This window comes from Suillus plorans (assembly GCF_016647745.1).
Source record: "Suillus plorans strain S12 chromosome Unknown HD556scaffold_30, whole genome shotgun sequence".
In the NCBI taxonomy this organism is placed as follows: domain Eukaryota; kingdom Fungi; phylum Basidiomycota; class Agaricomycetes; order Boletales; family Suillaceae; genus Suillus; species Suillus plorans.
Window position 1 is genome coordinate 326569 of NW_024537414.1, and position 20043 is coordinate 346611.

Here is a 20043-nt window from a genome sequence, read left to right on the forward strand (position 1 = left end):
GTGGACGTTGGAACTGGCTCTATGGGGAAACTTGAAGACCAGACCTTGGGGGTGATACACTTTGTATATCGTTCACAAGGCCAATACTAGTATGGCGTTATCATCGAGTAGGCTGTTCCTCTATTAGATTTCTTTCATTGGACCCGATTCTGTCGCGAGCTCGGCTAAACCGGAGTGTAGACCAGTGCAGGGACGAAAGAGAACCGAACCGACTTGGGTGGTGACTGGGGTCTTTGTATGCCATAATTAGCCGATTACATGCACTGTAAATAAAAAGTGAGAAATGACCGTCGTACCATTCCCTGTCCCAGTCCTTTCACAAGGCCTCTCATTCTATTGAGACTGGCTAAACGAAGCGCTGCCATCACACTAGGCAGTCCATTCCGACACTTGCTCATCGCGATATCTTGCACGAGCGTGTCGTCCTTCACAGTGAGTACAACATGCTCCCGTAACAGTGACACTGCTTGGGCTTGCTTCACTTCGTATCCAATTACTGACCAACTTCTGGTTCTTTTCACTAGCTTCTGACGCGCTAAACATCTGTCCCATCCATCCCACTTTTTTTACTGTCTCTAGGTGAACACAATGCGATCCATTCTTCAGCCTTTGGCTGGACGCACCGTGTTTGCACCAATTGAAACAATAGTCTTCTTCGCCATCGTCGGAACTCTCGCATACTTCCAGGTCCTTTCAGCAATCAAACACTCTTCATTCTTCGCTCCATCCGTCCCTTCAACACTCCGTCCAGCCCATGCATTACTGCGTGATGGCGAGTGGGTTGGCGTCGATGAAGACTGGTACTTGAAACGCGTCAAAACAGCTGACTCGCGTCCATTGGAATTACAACAATTAATATTTTCATTAGATCCAGCTCAGTCTTCAGCTACAGTCAGTTGGTCCAATTTGTTTTTGTCGTCATCATTGTAACACGTTCATTGCCAGGTCACTGCAGACTCCGCACCTGTCGACCTCGTATCCTTATCACAATCTATTGATAATATTACGCACCATATAGTTCACGGCCTCTCTACCCCATTAGGCGAGACGTACACGTCGCTTTGCTATTATCCAGTGACCGGTGAATCGTCGTTACCCGCCTCATGTTTCACCACTGCATCCCTCCAGACCTCACGGTCGAAGACGGTCACGCTGTCTTTTGCTGCTGGCGCTAGCGATGCATTTGTAGACGCGCTAAACCATCAACCTGGTTTCACAGCTGATGAGTTTGGAGTCAGATATCAAATAGAGACCCACGTCACGGAGACCATCGGAGAAATGAAAGGTGGTAAATGGATGGCCTATGCTGCACGAGCCCTTATTGTGCGGTTCTGGGAGCTTACCAAGGTCAGCAGTCCGAAGCCTATTATGTCATATTCTCGTCATGCTCACCTGCAATCTAGAAAGCGGATTCACTGGACATCTTGCTCGTTCTCATTGGCTACATACTCATGCACGCATCATTCATTCGCCTGTTCTTCTCAGCTCGCGCGCTTGGTTCCAACTTGAAGCTCAGCCTTGCAATCTTGTCGTCATCCATCCTCGCATTCATGCTCGCTCTTCCTATCTCGCATTACCTCGAGATTCCTTTGGATCCAATCAGCCTCACTGAAGCTCTACCTTTCTTTGTGTGCACGGTTGGTTTCGATAAGCCCCTCCGTCTGGCAGCTGCAGTGTTCAACCATCCTCATCTGTTGTCTCCAGTTAAGGAGGGCAGGTGGCGTGGCCAGATGAAACCTGCTGGCGAAGTAGTTATGGAAGCCATCGAAAACAGCGGTAATGCCATCTTACGTGATTACGCACTTGAAATCGCGGTCCTCTCCATGGGAGCGAAGAGTAAAGTTGGTGGTCTGAAGGAGTTCTGTGCGCTTGCGGCACTGACGCTGACCTTGGATTGTGTGTTATTTGGCACCTTCTATGCCGCGATGTTGGCAATTATGGTCGAGGTTAGTGATCATGCGGTTTCCTTTTTTGGATCAACTGGGTTAGGGTCAACATGGCTCTTTCTCTGATTGTTCTCCAGAACAACGCTCATGGTGCCTGATTGTTTTAGGTTCGGAGGATCAAAGCTGCTCGTGATATGACAAGATCCCGGAGCTCGAACAATCTTAGTGAACGCAAGCCAAGTGCGCTCGTCCGTGCACCTCCTCAAGTCCAGGACGCCAGTCTTAGCCGTCAGCTATCAGAAACCCTATTGGGTGTCAAGGGTTCTATGCTCAGACAGAAGAACAGCCCACCGCCAGAAGTTAAGGAAGAGAATCCTCTCGCACGTCTGAAACTTCTTCTCGTATGTCACTGCCGCACCTGACCTCCTTTCCTGTCACATTGATGTTCAATTGAATAGATTGTATCCTTCCTAACTGTGCACATCCTCAACTTCGCAACCACGCTCACTCCTGCAACCATTTCGAGGTACCAGACTCAGACATTGATTGACTCTGCAAGAACCGAGTATTCGGTGTCACACAGAGTTGACATAACCTCTCCTGCCATTGCCAGTGTCCTCGCCAACCTTGCCGCTATCGACACTACTCTTCAAGTAGAAGTCGAAGGTGAAGCCAACGTGTCTGCACCTACCGATCTCCTTGTCAAGATCGCGCCGCCCCTGTACATCCGCGTCACGCCACCAGGTCCAGTTCGTCCTCGCGCACTATTCAGATCTACCGAGGCGATCGAGAACTTCATGACTGGTTGGACAACACTCGTCGGCGACCCCATTCTATCAAAATGGATCGTCCTTGTGCTCGCTGTCAGCGTGGCACTCAACGGTTACCTTCTTAAGGGCATTGCTGAGGGTGCCATGCGTGGACTGCAGCCAAACAATGTGCGCTTTAGGTCGGTCGTTGCCGAGAAACGTGAAAAGGATGAAGAAGAAGTGGTGATCCCTGGAGTTAGGGCTGTTGGTGGACGCAGACGGTCATCCTTCGTAGTTGGTGATTCGAAGCCGTCCTCGCCGAGTTCTTCAGATTCCGAGAAGCCTATCGTTCGTCCCCTTGCTATCCGCCCTATGCGGGTCCTTGCACCCATTGCAATTCCCGCTACCGCTGGTGTGTCTGCACAGATGCTTGACATGAAGCTCCGCGCACAAGCTGCACCTGCACCAAGAGAGGACCAGCCAATTCAGTTCCCCATTCGGTCTTTGGAACAGTGCATCGAGGTGTTTGAGAATGGACCTCGTCCTGTGTCAGCGGCTCTTGCGACGCTCAATGACGAAGAGGTTGTCATGCTTGCACAGAACGGGAAGATTGCGGCGTATGCTTTGGAGAAGGTGCTTGGTGATCTTGAGCGGGCTGTTACCGTCCGTCGTGCATTGATTTGTAAGTCTGTCTCCATATTTCAGGGATATTGGTGCTCATTTAATACCTAGCTCGTGCAACTGATACCAAATCGCTTGAGTATTCGGATATCCCCATGCACAACTACGATTACTCTCGTGTCGTTGGAGCGTGCTGTGAGAACGTTGTCGGTTACATCCCTATTCCTCTTGGTGTCGCCGGCCCACTCAACATCGATGGCGAGCTCGTCCACATTCCCATGGCTACTGCTGAGGGCACACTTGTTGCGTCTACTTCGCGTGGTTGTAAGGCCCTGAATGCAGGTGGAGGTGTCACAACCGTCCTTACGAACGACGCCATGACGCGAGGACCTGCAATCGACTTCCCTTCTATTATCATGGCTGCAGAAGCTAAGGCATGGATTGACTCGGAAGAAGGCTTTGAGATCATTCGTGAGGCATTCGAGTCGACGTCGCGTTTCGCCAAGCTTCAGCGCCTCAAGACTGCAATGGCTGGCCGTACATTGTTCGTTCGGTTTGCAACACGCACTGGTGACGCCATGGGCATGAACATGATTTCCAAGGGTACGGAGAAGGCGCTTGAGGTCGTGCAGAAGTATTTCCCGGAGATGATCACGCTTGCTCTCTCGGGCAACTACTGCACAGACAAGAAACCTGCTGCCATCAATTGGATTGAGGGACGTGGAAAGAGTGTGGTAGCTGAGGCTGTTATTCCTGGCAAGGTTGTCAAGAGCGTGTTGAAAACCACGGTTGAGGCGCTCTGCAATCTCAACACAAAGAAGAACTTGGTTGGAAGTGCTATGGCGGGCTCGATTGGTGGCTTCAATGCACATGCTGCAAATATCCTCACTGCCATTTTCTTGGCCACTGGTCAGGACCCTGCGCAGAACGTGGAGAGCTCGAATTGTATGACCCTCATGGAGCCGTAAGTCGCCATTGCTATCATCTGACCGTGCTTGATCCTGATGACTGTCGGTAGAACGAACGACGGTGAAGATCTCCTTATGACTATATCGATGCCCTCAATTGAGGTGGGAACTGTCGGTGGAGGTACTGTTCTTGGTCCTCAGGGCTCCGTCCTCGAGATGCTCGGACTCAAGGGCGCACACCCCACTACTCCCGGCCACAATGCGCAACGCCTTGCTTGTATTATTGCTGCTTCCGTCATGGCCGGTGAACTCTCGCTCCTTAGTGCTCTCGCCGCCGGTCACCTCGTCCGTGCGCATCTCGTCCACAACCGTTCCCAAGCCAATACCCCAACGTCGTCACGGCCCGTTACCCCTGGACTCATCGCCAGCGACATCGTTTGGGAGCAGAAGACCGCCGAGAAAAGTCTCGGACCGCGTCCTGATTCTGTCCTCACACATTCATTATCGACGACATCATTACCCCCGTACACAGCAAACCCGGAGACGGAGGCTGAGACGAAGTCATCTCAGTAGTCTACTGACAGACTGTGGCTGCGACCTGACGCTTAGCATTTTTTCCTTTCTTTTAGACTGTCATATTACTCATCTATATACATCAATATCTTTTCCAATTACCTTTGCTCAGCATTTAGACGGAAAATAGCTATAGGATCTTTATCTTTGTATATTTGTAGCTAGTTGGCTTATACTACGTAGCAAGCTTGTTGACCGCCTGTATGTTGTGGGCTCAATGCATACCTCACGATTGACTATTGCGGTCTGCGTCTTAGTAAAAACGAGGAAGTCAAAATGGTTTTGATTATGACTTCACTAATTAAATGACAACAACATAATTCTACGCGACACCATTTACAGACATAAATCTGACTCGCAGATGTGATATATATATTACAATATTCTTCACCACCTTCCCACAGCCTACATAAGGCTGTGTATTATCTTCTTCCTTGTCCTGTTCATGACTTTACCCAGTTTCGAACGTTCCTGCGGGAAACTAAAAGTCCTTGACAACATTTACGTCATTTCAGTTGAGCACGATGATTGAGTTCATGAGAACTAATCACGCCCCGGCATCTGGTAAGGGGGCCTCTACATGTATCCCGGGTACATGTAGCCCGCATTCAACCCATTGCCAGCGTTCGCGAGCCCGGCATAGCCATTCTGGGGATATGTCGGGCCATAGAAGTATCCTACCGAAGGGTGGTATTGGTAGGAATAAGGTGCGGCGGGGGGCTGCCACGGATTGGCGGCCGGCCTCGCGGGCCCACCGTAAAAGGCCCCCAGCATGTTATTGTAGTTGTTTTGCTGAGGGGGCTGGGGCTGAGGCTGAGGCTGGACCTGAAGTTGAAGCTGCGGCAAGAGCTGCGGCTGAGCCTGCGGCTGGAGCTGCGGCTGGGGTTGGGGCTGCGGCTGGGGCATTGTCTGGGATGCAGACAACGGGGTCATGTGTGATGCGGATGTGGCAGCAGTACGACCGCCGCGAGAAAGAGGAAGATGCCCATGTTCTATCTTGCGGTGGCGAGTCAGTGCGGCAGGGTTGTGGGTCTTATAGCCACAACCGTGCGGACATTTGTAACGCTGTTCACCAGTGCTGAAATTTTTGTTGTTAATTAGATGGAATGGTCGTCGGTTATGAAGAAGTACTTACTGCCTGTCGGAATGGATTTCGAAGCTGGCTTTGGACAAAGTCGCAAAGTCACAGCCGGGGAAACGACATATGTGAGCGCTGACAGTGAACGAATGTCAGTGGATCGTATAGCATACAAGATAATCACGGACTTGGGTGAATGTGCGGCCTCATGTTTCTTGAGGTCATTATATTTAGTAAAGGTTTTGTTGCAGTCAGCTTGAACAGAGCAAACATAGTTCTACACGTTCCAAATTTAGTTTTAGTGCATGATGTATGCTCGTGATTGGGTTCACCTTTATGACAGCCATTTTGAAATGACTGATTGTAGGAGGAATATAAGTGAGGGGTATAACTTGATTTTGTCTGAGGTGAATGCTGATTGTCCTTGAAGGTGATGATGATGCTAGGTAGGCATTTGTGCTGATATTTATACGATTCCTGGAGGTGCAAGAGGCATTGTAGACAGACACTTTGAACTGTGGACAGACGCTTGTTGTGGACCGATGTATGATTGTGGATCCCATTAAACGTACATTTGCGGAAGCATCTAGTGGACATGAGCCACTGACAATATTATTGATGCGGCGGAGCGTGAATGCATTGTCCACTATTTTGTTCTGCGCAATATTGATACAAAGGGATTTAGCACAGCAAGTACTGGTAGGTAGACGCTTGCATTGACACGTTGAACCCAATTTAGTGGATCAGAGACTTACCGATAGGCGTCAACTAGCTTTCACCCGCACCACATTCCGGGTTCTGATGGATTGGCATATGTCACAACAATTGTGCTCCATCTTGATCATTGTCATCCCTGCTAGAATCATCTAAGAATCATTGGCACTCTACAGCAGTTGTGGTCCCTACCTTTGTTGACTTCGACACCTCCTGTCGCTTTTGCAGCTGGAAATTCCGTTGTGGAAGCTGATCTCAAGTTCAGCTGCCCATTCCTAGTCATCAGTTGTCCGCAGGTCCAGGCTCGGCGGCGAGACTTTCCAAGCTTGGGTCAACTTCCCAGAAAGAGGTGCTTTCCCGGGGGTCACCAAGTTCTGGCAATGTAGAAACCTCATGCGTCATGATATTGATCATCGATTCGATCATGGGCCGCATCTGTAGGATTCTCCGCTTCGCTCCTAAAATTGACGGTTCTAAGTCCAACTCCGCTCGGTTTTGCATCCAAAGCACAATTTTGGCACCGGCAACCGACGGGACGTGCTCGCTTTGCCGCCGCTTATCGTTCCTAATCTGGTAGTCACTTCTTGCTCGACGCTTGACTAAGTACTGACACTTCTACTACCTGCAGTAGATACTCAACTCGGAATACATTTTCTCTTTGAACTGAAAACTTCATCCATTGGACCACCAATTTTGACACCAAGCTGGCTCAGCGTTTGCGAGTCAATGTTTCGGGCAAGCACTCCCGCCGGAGCCAATTTTACATACGTGCGAAGGCTCAAGTTTCTGTAATACCCGGCGCTTCAACGGTTTAAAATACATATGTGCCTCGAGGTCAGCTGTTTGCTTGTAGCGTGCATGGTGAATTCGTTTCAAGATGACCTCACTGGGACTCCGTCAAAGCGTCAAGTCTGCGTTGCAAATTGCCAGGAGCGCGTCGACGCGTCGTAATACCGGACAATACTGCTCTCTGACGTCTTCCTCTGTCCAGGGACCTACTAAACCCTCCCTGGATCTTCGAACGCTCACAAATTTCTTTAGAGAAGAGATCCTCGGGAAACATGCTCACCGTCCTGCCCTTATTTGTGCGCAAGAACGTCCCCGTGCCCATGGTGGGCCACCATCACGGAACCTCGATGTGACTAACCACCTAGCATGGGATTTTGACGAGTTTGACAAGCACATACGAGCACTGGCGCGAGGCTTGGTTTCGATGGGTGTCAGGAAGGGCGATCGTGTTGCAGTGCTCATGGGGAACAATAGGTATTGTGCTTTGGTTCTAATACGTCATATCCGCTCATCCAGTGGTGTATTCCTATATGAAGCTCTTATGCAACACTTCAGTGGGCGTGCGCGAGCATAGGTGCAATCCTCGTAACGCTGAACCCTGCCTATAGGTTGAATGAACTTGTAAGTTGATTATACGTCACCTGCAACGCTTGAACCATTGTGTTGCAGGTGGAGACACTCAACCTTGTCGGCGTTACCCATCTCTTTACTGTCCCTCGCATCAGAACGTCAAATTATATTCGCATGCTCTCTGATGCCTTTCCTGGGTTGTGCAACTCAAGTCCCGGTAATATCCAAGAGCCCGGCCTTCCTTCGCTGAGGAACCTAGTCGTGGTCAGTAATATCCACGACACTGCCGAGTGGCATCGGGAGACGTGCGATGTGAAGAGTATTACTGATTGGAGAGAGACCTTAATATGGAGGGAAGATACGTGGGAACAGCGTCATATCGAAGAGTCGGTCCAGTCTCAAAGAAGTGACGAAGTTATCAACCTGCAGTTTACAAGGTAGGTTTTCTGATATATCAGCTTAAAATTCTCATAGTGAATAATTATACATAGTGGGACCACCGGTGCTCCCAAGGCTGTCTCGGTAAACAACTGCCTCTACTATGTTTGCGCCGCTCCTGAATACCATCTCAGCTAACTCACACGAACCTACTCAATAATGGCATCTCCATTGGTGATTGTATGCGACTGGGCCCAGACGATGTCCTTTGTGCGTTCATCTCTGACTCTCGTGTCGTATGATATAGATGCTTCTCACCAGGCAATGTGCCTCCTCTGTTCCACTGCTTTGATGAGTGACAATTATCTGTTTTTTCTTACAATCATTCTTACCTTGAATTTATGCACGCCTAGTCATCGGTAACCTTGCTGCATGGTCCTATGGGTCTTGCGTTGTATACCCTTCAGAAATCTATGAACCTAAAGCTATCGTGGACTCCGTCGTGCAGCACAGATGTACGGCCCTGCATGGCGTCCCCACGCATTTCTTGGGTGTGTTGGCGGAGGTACAGAAGCGGCAAGACGCGGGAGAGAAGCTGGATTTGAGTTGCCTGCGGTAAGTGGAACAAGTCTAGCCTAACTGCGCATCATCACTCATGACATGTAGGACTGGGGTTGCGGCAGGCTCCCCAATACCTATCGACCTCATGCGACAGCTCATCGAGAAATTGAACCTCGTGGATCTGTCTATTGCATATGGAATGAGTGAGTTTCCAATTCGTGAAACTGAAATTCGGTTAATTAACCTTTTAACAGCGGAAACAAGGTGAATTTACTCCCTCGGCGGGAATGGGGTTCTATAATGGTTTAATCTTATTTCAGCCCCGTGTCTTTCCAAACCACACTGGCGGATCCAATCATCAAGCGTGTTGAGACGGTCGGTAGAGTGCAACCGCACGTGATGGCCAAGATCGTTGACCAAGATGGATATGTTGTTCCTGTCGGAAAGCCCGGTGAACTGTGTATCGCTGGTTATCTTGTTCAGAAAGGGTTTGCTTGGTCCAGTTTTTAGTTTGTTTGTGTCCACTGAAATAAGTCTAGCTACTGGGAGGATGAAGGACAAACGCAGAAGGCCATGCGGGCAGATCCGAATGACCCGTCCATAATGTGGATGCATACAGGTGATGAAGGGATCATGGATGAGGAAGGATATCTGAAGAGTAAGTCTGTTGTAACATCCTTCTTAAATAATTGTTTGATGGCCCGCAGTTGTTGGCAGGATAAAGGTTAGTACACGTGTTGACTCGGTAATCCAGAGAAATAAACTACTTCACAGGACATTATTATCCGTGGCGGAGAGGTGACACATTCCGTCTCACGTACGTAGTACCATGGTGGTCTAACTCAGCTTACAGAATCTATTTCCGGTCCAAATTGAGAACGCACTGACTGCACATCCCTCCATCAGGGAAGCTGCAGTTGTGTCCGTGCGTGATACGAAGTATGGAGAGGTCGTGGGGGCATGGATTGTCAAAGAACCGGGCACCAATATGTCAAGAGAGGACGTCCGTCGGGCCGTCGCAGAGAATATGAATCCACAGGCAAGTTCCGGATGCAAGTTTCTCGGCCAAACTGACGCTTTCCCAGAATGCTCCAGCGTGGGTATGGTTTGTCGGCGAAGATGGCGCAGCGGAAGAACTTCCGAAGACTGCCAGTGGGAAGGTTATGAAGCATGTTCTTCGCAAGTGGAGTGCAGAGTTTGCGCAGAATGCTATTGGGACTGTCGGAGGGAAATGATCTATCGATGTATCATGCATAATAGACTATCGGTCACGCTCGGTCCACTACATACTTCGGGAGTCTCGCTGATGTCACGAATGGTGGCAGACAGTCGCACTCAGTGGCCGAATTCACAGTCCGCTTGGCAGATTCGCGATTCGTGAACGCGTGAGCTTCAACAGCAATTGATTACACATTAGGGGTTTCAACATTTTATCTCTTGCAAGATTTAAGATCTGGACCTGGCTGAAGCGTTCCGACCTAGCCTATAGCGTTCCAGAGCACCCTAGATTACCTTTAGAATGTGATTTCACTGGCGGCAAAAGGTGGTAAAAATTAAATGTCAAGTCAGGATTTCCTGCAAGATGTTCTTTGATTTGTGCAGTCAGTTCAATCATTTGCCCCATCTCTGGGTAGCAAAAGAGGACGACTACGTTCTTGCGCTTGCATGATGATAGGGAGCCGTCGGATGCCTCCATTTGGATGTCTCCTTCAATGCGCGAGATGAGCTAGCCAATCATTGATAGTTTGATCTTCAGATGGGGGGAGAGAGCTCCTGGGACTTGAGATATTCTTGCAGGTACCATTTACGACATAGATGAGTGCAGTCTGAATCTTGGACTCATAGTTGAACGTTGAGATGGGCCACCAGACCGCAGCAATGATGTCAAATTTCATATCCGACAGACACCGATCCGTGACATTTACTGCTGTCACGCTGAGGACATGACTTCCACCATTTTTCAACAGATTTGTTTTGTTTCATTTGGAATGTGCTCTTATAACATATAAAACAACCCTAGTGAAGTAAGTAACCGAGCACATAAAATTGAGTGCCGTAGGAAATAGTGGATCGTCACTAATAGGGGCAATTCATCGTCCAGATCGTGAGAACTTTCGCAGGAAATGAAAAGGTCAAAAGTGGTGGCACGAACAAAAGTTTGTCATTCACCCAACTCCAACAACAAACATGGCGGTTACCAAACGCGTTCGGATTTACACTGAAGAGGATGTTGCAAACCACAAGTCCGCCAAAAGCTGTTGGATAACCTGCCGTGGCAAGGTTTACGATGTCACTGGATTCGTGCCCGACCATCCAGGAGGAGACGACCTCATTCTTGAGTATGCTGGCACGGACGTAGAAAACATTATGAAGGATGGGGATTCTCATGATCACTCTGACTCTGCGTATGACATGTTGGAGGAATACGTGATTGGACGTTTGGGGACGGAGACAACAGTTGTCAGAGATGGTACGTACTTAGCTGCGCTTTAACGGAAAACACACTCATGGAGGATTTTTTCTGCAGACTGGGAAGCTCCAGATGACTTCCACCCCGAGAACACTGACTCTGCGGAAGATTTTGAGAAGACACAGTTTTTAGACTTGCGCACGCCTTTACTGCATCAAATGTGGCAGGCCAACTTTAGGTATGTTGGGACCTCCTTACAGAAGACACATTTTCTGAATGCCTGAGTATAGCAAATCCTATTATCTCCAGCAAGTTCATCAACCACGGCATTTGCAAGAGTCTGCTCGTCTCTTTGCGTATGATATCTTTGAGGTGCGCAGCATGTCCATAAATTCGTGTTCCCATCTTATCTGATTATACAGGTGTGTACACGGACCGTGTGGTATGTGGTACCACTGGTTTGGCTGCCAATTACCGCAAATCTGTTCCTTCGATCCATGCTCCAGTTCAATGGTCCCATACCCACCTTCCTGTCCAATCCCCTGCTCCCATTGTCGCTCACATCAACCGTGACATTAGACGCATTTACTAAAACCCTTTCATGCTTCTTCTTGGGGAACTTCATATGGACAATCCTGGAATATGGAATGCATCGTTTCCTGTTCCATATCGACGAGTTCCTGCCAGACCACTCTGCATTTTTGACACTTCACTTTTTGCTTCACGGTATTCATCATTACATGCCTATGGATAGGTGCGTAAATCACAGGGGAGTATAACATATTTACTAATTTGCTCTTAGACTCAGGCTCGTCATGCCGCCTATATTGTTTGGGATCCTCCAGGCCCCATTCACTCGCCTCGCGTATATCCTGTTCCCCACTCCAGTCGCTAACGGTATCATTTCCGGTTCATTCGCGTTTTGTAAGTAGGCGTGCACGAGTTTGAAACTTGTTCTGATCATATTTTACAGACATCCTTTACGACTGTATGCATTACGCGTGAGTCTGGTCAGTTCTAATTTGACGCCTTATACTGATCCACTTTCAGACTTCACCACACCAAGTTACCTGCATACTTGCGCCATATGAAGAAATACCACCTTGCACACCACTACAAGAACTTCGAGCTAGGTTTCGGTGTTACCAGCAAGATCTGGGACTACGTCTTCAAAACTGTCCTTCCCGTATGAGTTCACTTCGTGGTTGCGACTGGATAGGCTTGTCTCTTACATTTCATCACCTCATTTTATTGGGCATTTTCAGTACATTTTTTACTTACACTTCGCGGACCAATATAATGTTCATCACCCACGGATTAATGTTTTCAATCATTGTCCCTATCGTAGTTGAACAAGATATGCTACTACATACAATGAGTTCCCACTATGATACTTGACCGTACCGGCGCGGCGTTTACCGGCATTAAATTTATAGACTTACTGCCACTGTGCGCAGAGCATCGATTCCCATGGCTTTACCGTCCTTCGAATGTCCACCTCCACCTGCTTCGATTATCACATTGTGACAGCCTAAGCCAGAAACCTGCACAGGCTGCCAGTGGGTCTGGCGGTTGCGAAACTATTGCAGGGCACTAATGCGTGACTGATAATATCTATTTGTTCGATGGATTTCCTCGTCAGAAGTACATTGCTGCAACATCGACTTACGTTCGACTGGTGCTGTACTAACTAGTTTCTCAAGCTTATCTCGCCGAGCAAGCTGTTTATACACCGCATGCATGCACATCCGGGCGGGCCGATTCTGCTGTATCACAACCCGGGACGGACAAAATCACTCAAGTGACCTTCCTGCCTGACCGATCTGTTGTGTAATATTATACAGTACAAAAGTTTTGAGACGAAGGGCACGAACCATATCTCCCAGGTTGTTCTTCCATAGTAACCTCCCCATCAAAAGCTTTCCATCGTTAATATCGGCGAAACCTCTCTTCTCAGGAAACATAATGGATACCATGAACGCTGTCCGCTACGAGGCCGTGAGTTTCATGTTATCATGATACATTCGATCTCATCTCATTTACATCAGCCGCGGCAATTCGGCATGCAAACTGTACCAATTCCTACGATAAATGATGATGAGCTCTTGATCAAAGGTGTGCACTTTTGGTAGTTTTCTAGCAGTGGTTCTGATATTGATTGTTTCAGTCTCATACTGTGGTAAGCTCCACGCACGACACCCGTAAACACTCTGTGCGCGTATTTAACCAACCACAGGTATATGCGGAACCGACGGACATGTGCACGAGGGAGAATTCATCGCGAAGTTTCCTGTGAGTATTCGCAACAACAAATTTAAGCGTATTTTGAGACTGATCTGCCGATCACAGCTAATCCCTGGTCACGAAGTAATTGGGACAGTTGCCAAAGTCGGCAGTAACGTCACAGGGTTCGTTGAAGGTGACCGGTGCGTTGCCGACCCAGGGGTTACAGTAAATCCAATTCTCCAGTACATTGAGAGCATAACTTGATAACTTTACAGTGCGAGTCATGTTTCTATTGTAGACGGGGGCAGTCCCTGCTATGTGAGAACTTCAACGGCAAAGGAGTTACGATGGCAGGAGGATTCGCTGAATACGTCGTATTGTGAGTGTCACCACTACTGAGCGCTGAGCCCGCACATCTTATACATTTGCTCATTCGTGCAGCGAGGCTAAGAAGACTTACAAGATCGAGAACCTCACCGATGAAGAAGCAACACTTGTCGAGCCCGCTGCTTGCGCGATTCACGGGATGGATAAGCTCAACGCACCTGTAGGCATCGATGCGTTGGTGATTGGTGCTGGCCCTACCGGGCTGATTCTCGCACAACTGCTCAAACTGAACGGCGCTGCCAAAGTTGTTATTGCTGCGAACAAGGGCATTAAGACTCAGATTGCACAGGATCTAGGAGCTGGTGACGCGTATGTTGAGCTTGATAGAGAAAATCCTGCACCTCAGTGGGAACAACTAAGCAGGGACCATCCGTATGGATTTGATGTGGTCGTAAGTGATTTGCAGGACTGAAGACCTAAGTCGAACTTGAATTAATCGTTACAGGTTGAGGCCACTGGCAATGAGGCGGTCGCGAATGACTCCATTAACTACGTCCGGCGGGGCGGTACGCTCATGATCTACGGCGTTTACTCTGATAGCGCTCGTGTCCACTGGCCCCCTTCCAAGATATTTGGGGATGAAATCAAGGTGTGTGGAGTAATGCTTACTGCTCACTTCTTGCTTATAACTCGAGTAGATCATTGGCTCATTTGCTCAGACTCATTGTTTCCCTCGAGCCATAGCATACCTTGACAGTGGTAAAGTGAAAGTAAAGGGCATGGTACGCGCGAACCGTACTTCAAATTTGGCCGACCACATTAATGTTTTCTAGGTCACTGACGTGTTCAAGATTAGCGAATATCAACAGGCACTCGATAAAATGAACAGCAGAACCGCCTTAAAGATTGCACTGAAACCGTAATGCCAAGTTGTGTCCGGGCTCCTTCCCACTGCTGGGGAGATAAGGAGGGATCTTGGAGTACAAGAATAGCATTAATAGAAACCGCAGACTTCGTGCAACTTCAAATCCAGCTCAGGTTCATCCCCTCCAATTTACCCCGGAGTGTGAAGGTTCTGTAGCAACATGTGCACTGTGCAGTAACTGATGATCAGGAACGTTTTTCTAACTTGAAAGTTGTATCCACTCGTCAATTGTACGATGTTGGATGTCATCTTCATTGTCACCATACCCCTAAGGCGTGTGAGATTCGCTGGTTCAGGGTCTTAAGTTACGGCGGGTACAGGCTCATTAATTGTACTAGTTTTCCATGCATCCGACGGCACGATTTCCGAGCAAGCCCCATCCCTCCACCAGCGATGTTATCTCTGCTCAGTGTGTTGGCAGGGATTGTGCTGCTCATATATGTTTATGTTCGCTTCAATGACCAAGGGTTATCCCAACTTCCGTCGGAAGCCCTAGCGTTCTCACCCAACCGGTTCACACCACACGTCGTCCGTGAAACTGCTGAAAAGCTTAGCAGCTCCCCGAGAATTGTAAAGGATATACTTCCAGCAAAGACTGGACGTCGATATATCGTAGTTGGTGTAAGCAACCCCATTGCATCTAGCGCTCTGATCTTGATGCTGACTTTTTTGGCATAGGCTGGCTTTTTGGGCGGCTGGATTGTTATCCAACTTCTACAACGTGGCGAAGACCCAAAGAAAATCAGAATCCTCGACATCCGTGCACCGACTCGTTCAGATCTACGCACCGGCTTGGCCGCGCAGGTTGCTTTCTTCAAAGTAGACATTTCTAACGCGACAGCTGTGGATGATGCGTTCCAGGCTCCATGGCCAAATTCCGACCCTTCAGATACAGAGCCAGAGGTCACTGTCTTTCACACCGCTGCCAATATGCGCTTTTATGAGCGTCATCTTGCACTACTTCCGCGTTCTTCCAAAGTCAACCATGAAGGGACTCAAAATGTGATCAACGCAGCACGATCTATAGGTGTCACGGTCTTGGTGTATACCTCATCTGGATCTATCTCTGTCCGCAGATCGCGCTTTTGGCTATGGCCTTGGGAGAAGCGTCCAAAGCACTTTGTCCAAGTAATCAATGACGACGATAACCTCATTCCCAAATACCACGACCATTTCTTCTCCAACTACGCTGCGTCTAAGATCCTCGGACAGAGAGCGGTGAGAGCTGCTGATGGATCTCGATCTGGCGAGAAGATACTTCGGACGGGATGTATTCGTCCTGGCAATGGTGTGTTTGGCCCCGGCGGAGATCTTATATGCGGTGCCTACCTAATACGCAAGTACAACTATACCTGGGTTGCCAACATCATGCAATCCTTCGTTTATGTGGAAAACTGCGCTCTGGCCCACCTCTGCTATGAAGCACGTCTCCTCGAAACTGCAAGAGGAGGATCCAACCCTGACCTCGGTGGGCAGGCATTTACCATCACGAATACTGGTCCACCAGTCACATATAGCGATATATACGTAGGATTGACGACACTGGCTCCTGAAACTACGTTCACAGAGATGTCGCCCACCTTTATGCTTTTCATATCGCAGATTATAGAGGTTCTTTACCTCTCACGCACGTTCTTGACAATGTCTTCGTTGCCTATGCGACGTGCGCTTGCACATTTTATACCCAACATAGTTGGAGACACCATCAATCTGCAACCATCTTTGTTCGCGCTCGTATCTGTGCACCTCATTTTTGACGATTCCAGAGCTCGATTGCCGCCTGAACAAGGTGGTTTGGGTTATCATGGTCCGTTCACGACTCTGGAGGGGCTTTGCAGGACAGCGGAGGAATACTTCAAAGCTGGTGAAAATGGGGAAGGAATATCAAACTCTGGTGGTATTAGCTTAGATTTTTTCGGACTTAACAAGGCTCGGAAGGAAATGACTCAGATGAACAAGATGGAGAAGAGGGTCAGTGATCGGTTGCATGTAGAGGCCGTTGATGTGCTGGGGTGATGCTTACTGGTAGGCTTACTGATACAGGCATGACAGTTATTCGATTATGGGTAGGAGATTGTTTTGCTGAGCAATAGGAATCATTGATGATGCGGCATCTCCGAATTGTCCTTAGCCATTGTAATTGTCAGACGAAAACAGAGGCTTATATCACGTTTTTATATGTTACATTCGAAGGTGTCGTCGCTTCACACAATCTCTGCGCTTCTTCTTTTATTCCTTCCCAATTCTTAGTCTATTGTTTTCGCCGATGAAGTCTTATACACCACAAGCCGTTCCGAGGCTTCATTGCCATCTCGGATGGCACTAAGAATTTATCCGCTGCTTTCGCTGTGGTTGACACCGCTGTGAGTGATTTGGTTCTTGGTCGTAATACCACCGGAATATAGCAGAGAATCATCGAGAGATTCCTTTACCTGCACACGACTGTTGCTCCGGTCAGATCGTTCAATCTGTATGGTTTGTGATCGATTGATGTTGTTACAGGCGTTCAGACAACGATGATTGTATGTACACGGCTCTACAGTAAAACAGTTCTATTGTTATTCAAGCTCATACTACTGCGGATGGAACCTCATCATCTCAAGTTGATGCATGGTCAGGCTGGTTACGAGGCCAGGCGTCAGGACGAGGGCAGTATTAGGCCATCGATCATCCTTTGTGACGCCGTATTGATAGTACCTAGCCATACTATCATAGCGTGTGTTCACACCTAAAGTTTGACTTAGAAATTTGAACTTCAACGTTCAAAAGCGATTCAGAATTCTGGAGGATGTTGCAGTTTTTACTGTTGGCTTCATCAAGAGACGTCGCTTTACTAGAACAACTCTGGCATTTCAATACAACAGTACAAGTCACGTCAAACGGCTGATATGTTTATGTTTATACACACGGCAAGGCAGGTGCACTCGCGCGCGATATTTAGTTCTTGCAGTTGCAGCTACCAACCTGGCAGTTGCAGCTGTTGCCAACAGACAGTCAGAATCTGGTTATTGAAGTACTTGTCACGGGGCAAAACTCACTTGGAGGTGCAGTTGCATTGCTCGGTGTTGTTGTTGAACATGATGATGATGGTAAGTGCGGTTAAGCTGCAAGACGGTGTCAGTCGCGTCATGATCAAGGGGGCTCAGAACTGAGTCAGACAACTCACCTGATATACGAGGCAGTTGATGATAGAGTGGATTGCTGGAGAAAAAGCCAGCCAAAGAGGGGTCATTTTATATTGCTAACCATTAGCGCCGTGTGTCGAAGTAGAAACGATAAGCGGAAAGTCAAATCCTACATTTGTCTCTGTCAATCCCAGGATTGTCAACAGATATGATACGACCCCACGGGGAACAGCAAGGGAGGTAACTAAGAAAAGGGGTCTGGACCAGGACCGTCTGGTTCTGCTCCGCCCGACAAGATAAACACCTACAATAACTAGGTGACTCATGGTTGTCAATGCTACAAGGCACCATTGGAGTAAGATAACTCAACAAGACTGGTGAACTTCTGCTCCAAACCTGATAAAATAAAAGTACGCCGGCCAGAGACAACCGCATCAGGATACGGAGATCGAGCCTTGAGCGTGTGGGTGAGCTAGGAGTGAAGTTAACTTGTAAGCTCATGTACCTCGATGGCTCAAGCGCTCAAGCTTCAAGTGCAATGCAAAAGTAAGCCATCAAAGCAATGATCACAAACTGTCTTACCGGTAGTACAAAGTTAGTACGTCCTTAATCGCAACAACGCGAACTCACGCCACTGCCAGTCCCCGACTCCTGGAAATCTGTCTCAAATTTTGCTCATGTTATTCCTTCTGAACCTCTGCCTAGCCCCCTGTAGTATAAGCTACTGACTGGTCTTGACTCTTGAGCTTCTGCAATCCCAATGATTGCACTTGGATGCAATCGGGTTTGAGCAAGCTAAACTTGAAGTAAAGGATGGACGGTCATGGACCAAATGATTTGAATACGGTCCAGGGTACGAAGTCATGAATACGGCGGGATCCATAGATATTACATTGCAAGTCGCAGCTGGCTTTACACTACATAGTAGCAGTTGCTTGAAGTGATTGTTCGAAATTATGTAAGCCAACCCTCAGCGCTCAGCGGCCGTACTAACCGAAGCTTTCAGACTTCACCCACTCACATATTCGGACCTTACACCGGTACGCATCAGAAACATCAACAGGGGACGGCACTTGCAGGGGCCGAACAGTGCTCGCAATATGATGGTTCAAGCAGAAGCCAGACTGGCATAAGCCACCCCCCCCTGCGATCGTTGCCCGCGCCGTCAGCGAGTCCTACTAGTACTAACGCCTACTATACCAGATGTGGGGTTCCTTTGGACTCACTTCCAGACTTCTCTCGAGTGGATTATCTAGGGCAGTCGACAATCATTCCTCGTCAAACTATCCCATATGCCATTCTGGATGAGCCAGCCTACCTATAAATGAAACACCCACTGTTCATGCAACGGATGTGTGCGTTGGCCCACCTTCGAGATACTACAATCGATCGGAGATATACGTGGACATTCATTCTAGGCCTTCTGGGTGATGTCTCAAGAATCCGGATTTCACCAAAGATGTCCACTTGTCGTGAGCGTTATCGTAGTACACACCCAGATTTTGATTTCATTGTCCTACTGTCTTCTTCATTCGGACTTATGATTGGACTTGTCGAGGTCACTCTTGTTTAGCTACCATTCTTCCACACTTCCCCACGCACTTAGACCCTTCACGCTTCTACTTTCCACAATATGCTTGGACCTTACCGTCTCATATATAAGCCACCATGTTTTCCCCAGAGTTTATTCACAACCTCACTCATCATCTGTCTTTCTACTTCGAAGTGTCAAACCCTTAGAAATATGCAGGTATGTTCTTCCTCTCCTGGCCTTATTATGAATTCCCCCTTACGCATGTTTTAGTCCAACGCTTCTTCATCTAAAACCCCTCGTCGCTCTATCGTGCGCTCATTGCTTCAGGTGGGTTATTTATTTCTACCGTCCTTGTCGTGGCAACTCACAACTCCCCTTCAGCGTATCACAAAGAAGAAGGACACCAAAGATCCATATCCGAGTTTCCTGGATGTGAGTCTTCTCCCAGTTCTCGGTTACTACGATATATTTAACACGACGAACCGTCAGGTGTCCGCGGAAACTGAAATTTGCCAACTTGGAGATGACTTCTTCGCACTTGATGCAAATGATGATTTGTCTTCTGCCGACAAGTGAACTGGAGTTGTCATTTCACCCCGTTTTCGAGGCTTATGGTTTCAATATCATAACACATTGTTTAGGAATGTATACATAGTAGCATTTGGTGGA

The 20043-nt window shown here is 48.2% G+C and overlaps 8 protein-coding genes across 8 annotated transcripts; 6 read left to right on the forward strand and 2 right to left on the reverse strand.

Annotated features, from left to right (window-relative positions):
- Window positions 1-228: 228 nt before the first annotated feature.
- Window positions 229-4976, forward strand: HD556DRAFT_1374264 (hydroxymethylglutaryl-coenzyme A reductase-domain-containing protein). The gene is made up of 8 exons (XM_041303039.1): window positions 229-432; window positions 525-891; window positions 946-1347; window positions 1404-1946; window positions 2054-2287; window positions 2345-3317; window positions 3368-4220; window positions 4275-4976. The coding sequence occupies exons 2-8, from the start codon at window positions 589-591 to the stop codon at window positions 4735-4737; spliced, it is 3771 nt and encodes a 1256-aa protein (XP_041159923.1). The 5' UTR covers window positions 229-432; window positions 525-588; the 3' UTR covers window positions 4738-4976.
- A 28-nt stretch (window positions 4977-5004) lies between these two features.
- On the reverse strand, window positions 5005-6269 carry HD556DRAFT_509222 (uncharacterized protein). Its single transcript, XM_041310812.1, has 4 exons — window positions 6148-6269; window positions 6004-6092; window positions 5873-5950; window positions 5005-5815 (listed from the first exon to the last, which is right to left on the reverse strand). The coding sequence occupies exons 1-4, from the start codon at window positions 6160-6162 to the stop codon at window positions 5314-5316; spliced, it is 684 nt and encodes a 227-aa protein (XP_041159924.1). The 5' UTR covers window positions 6163-6269; the 3' UTR covers window positions 5005-5313.
- An 853-nt stretch (window positions 6270-7122) lies between these two features.
- On the forward strand, window positions 7123-10320 carry HD556DRAFT_1374278 (uncharacterized protein). The gene is made up of 15 exons (XM_041303040.1): window positions 7123-7792; window positions 7855-7939; window positions 7988-8325; window positions 8380-8410; window positions 8461-8536; window positions 8588-8617; window positions 8674-8881; window positions 8933-9030; window positions 9082-9091; window positions 9148-9315; window positions 9367-9485; window positions 9535-9551; window positions 9602-9625; window positions 9681-9866; window positions 9913-10320. Exons 1-15 carry the CDS (start codon window positions 7407-7409, stop codon window positions 10060-10062), a joined length of 1926 nt encoding a protein of 641 aa, XP_041159925.1. The 5' UTR covers window positions 7123-7406; the 3' UTR covers window positions 10063-10320.
- Window positions 10321-10684: 364 nt separating this feature from the next.
- Window positions 10685-12691, forward strand: HD556DRAFT_1374292 (uncharacterized protein). Its single transcript, XM_041303041.1, has 7 exons — window positions 10685-11297; window positions 11355-11475; window positions 11528-11609; window positions 11660-11991; window positions 12040-12161; window positions 12211-12238; window positions 12288-12691. The coding sequence occupies exons 1-7, from the start codon at window positions 11015-11017 to the stop codon at window positions 12427-12429; spliced, it is 1110 nt and encodes a 369-aa protein (XP_041159926.1). The 5' UTR covers window positions 10685-11014; the 3' UTR covers window positions 12430-12691.
- Window positions 12692-13202: 511 nt separating this feature from the next.
- Window positions 13203-14908, forward strand: HD556DRAFT_1479196 (chaperonin 10-like protein; the record flags this gene model as incomplete). The annotated part of the gene is made up of 10 exons (XM_041308581.1): window positions 13203-13235; window positions 13286-13352; window positions 13405-13416; window positions 13474-13529; window positions 13587-13688; window positions 13739-13842; window positions 13905-14241; window positions 14296-14439; window positions 14489-14572; window positions 14624-14908. The coding sequence occupies 10 exons, from the start codon at window positions 13203-13205 to the stop codon at window positions 14711-14713; spliced, it is 1029 nt and encodes a 342-aa protein (XP_041159927.1). The 3' UTR covers window positions 14714-14908.
- Window positions 14909-15060: 152 nt separating this feature from the next.
- On the forward strand, window positions 15061-16849 carry HD556DRAFT_509514 (3-beta hydroxysteroid dehydrogenase/isomerase family-domain-containing protein). The gene is made up of 2 exons (XM_041310814.1): window positions 15061-15336; window positions 15394-16849. The coding sequence occupies exons 1-2, from the start codon at window positions 15109-15111 to the stop codon at window positions 16729-16731; spliced, it is 1566 nt and encodes a 521-aa protein (XP_041159928.1). The 5' UTR covers window positions 15061-15108; the 3' UTR covers window positions 16732-16849.
- Window positions 16850-17559: 710 nt separating this feature from the next.
- Window positions 17560-18479, reverse strand: HD556DRAFT_509505 (uncharacterized protein). The gene is made up of 5 exons (XM_041310813.1): window positions 18471-18479; window positions 18014-18413; window positions 17882-17916; window positions 17754-17819; window positions 17560-17692 (listed from the first exon to the last, which is right to left on the reverse strand). Exons 2-5 carry the CDS (start codon window positions 18339-18341, stop codon window positions 17672-17674), a joined length of 450 nt encoding a protein of 149 aa, XP_041159929.1. The 5' UTR covers window positions 18342-18413; window positions 18471-18479; the 3' UTR covers window positions 17560-17671.
- A 994-nt stretch (window positions 18480-19473) lies between these two features.
- Window positions 19474-19950, forward strand: HD556DRAFT_1443620 (uncharacterized protein; the record flags this gene model as incomplete). The annotated part of the gene is made up of 3 exons (XM_041306644.1): window positions 19474-19590; window positions 19645-19701; window positions 19756-19950. The coding sequence occupies 3 exons, from the start codon at window positions 19474-19476 to the stop codon at window positions 19948-19950; spliced, it is 369 nt and encodes a 122-aa protein (XP_041159930.1).
- Between the last annotated feature and the right edge of the window lie 93 nt (window positions 19951-20043).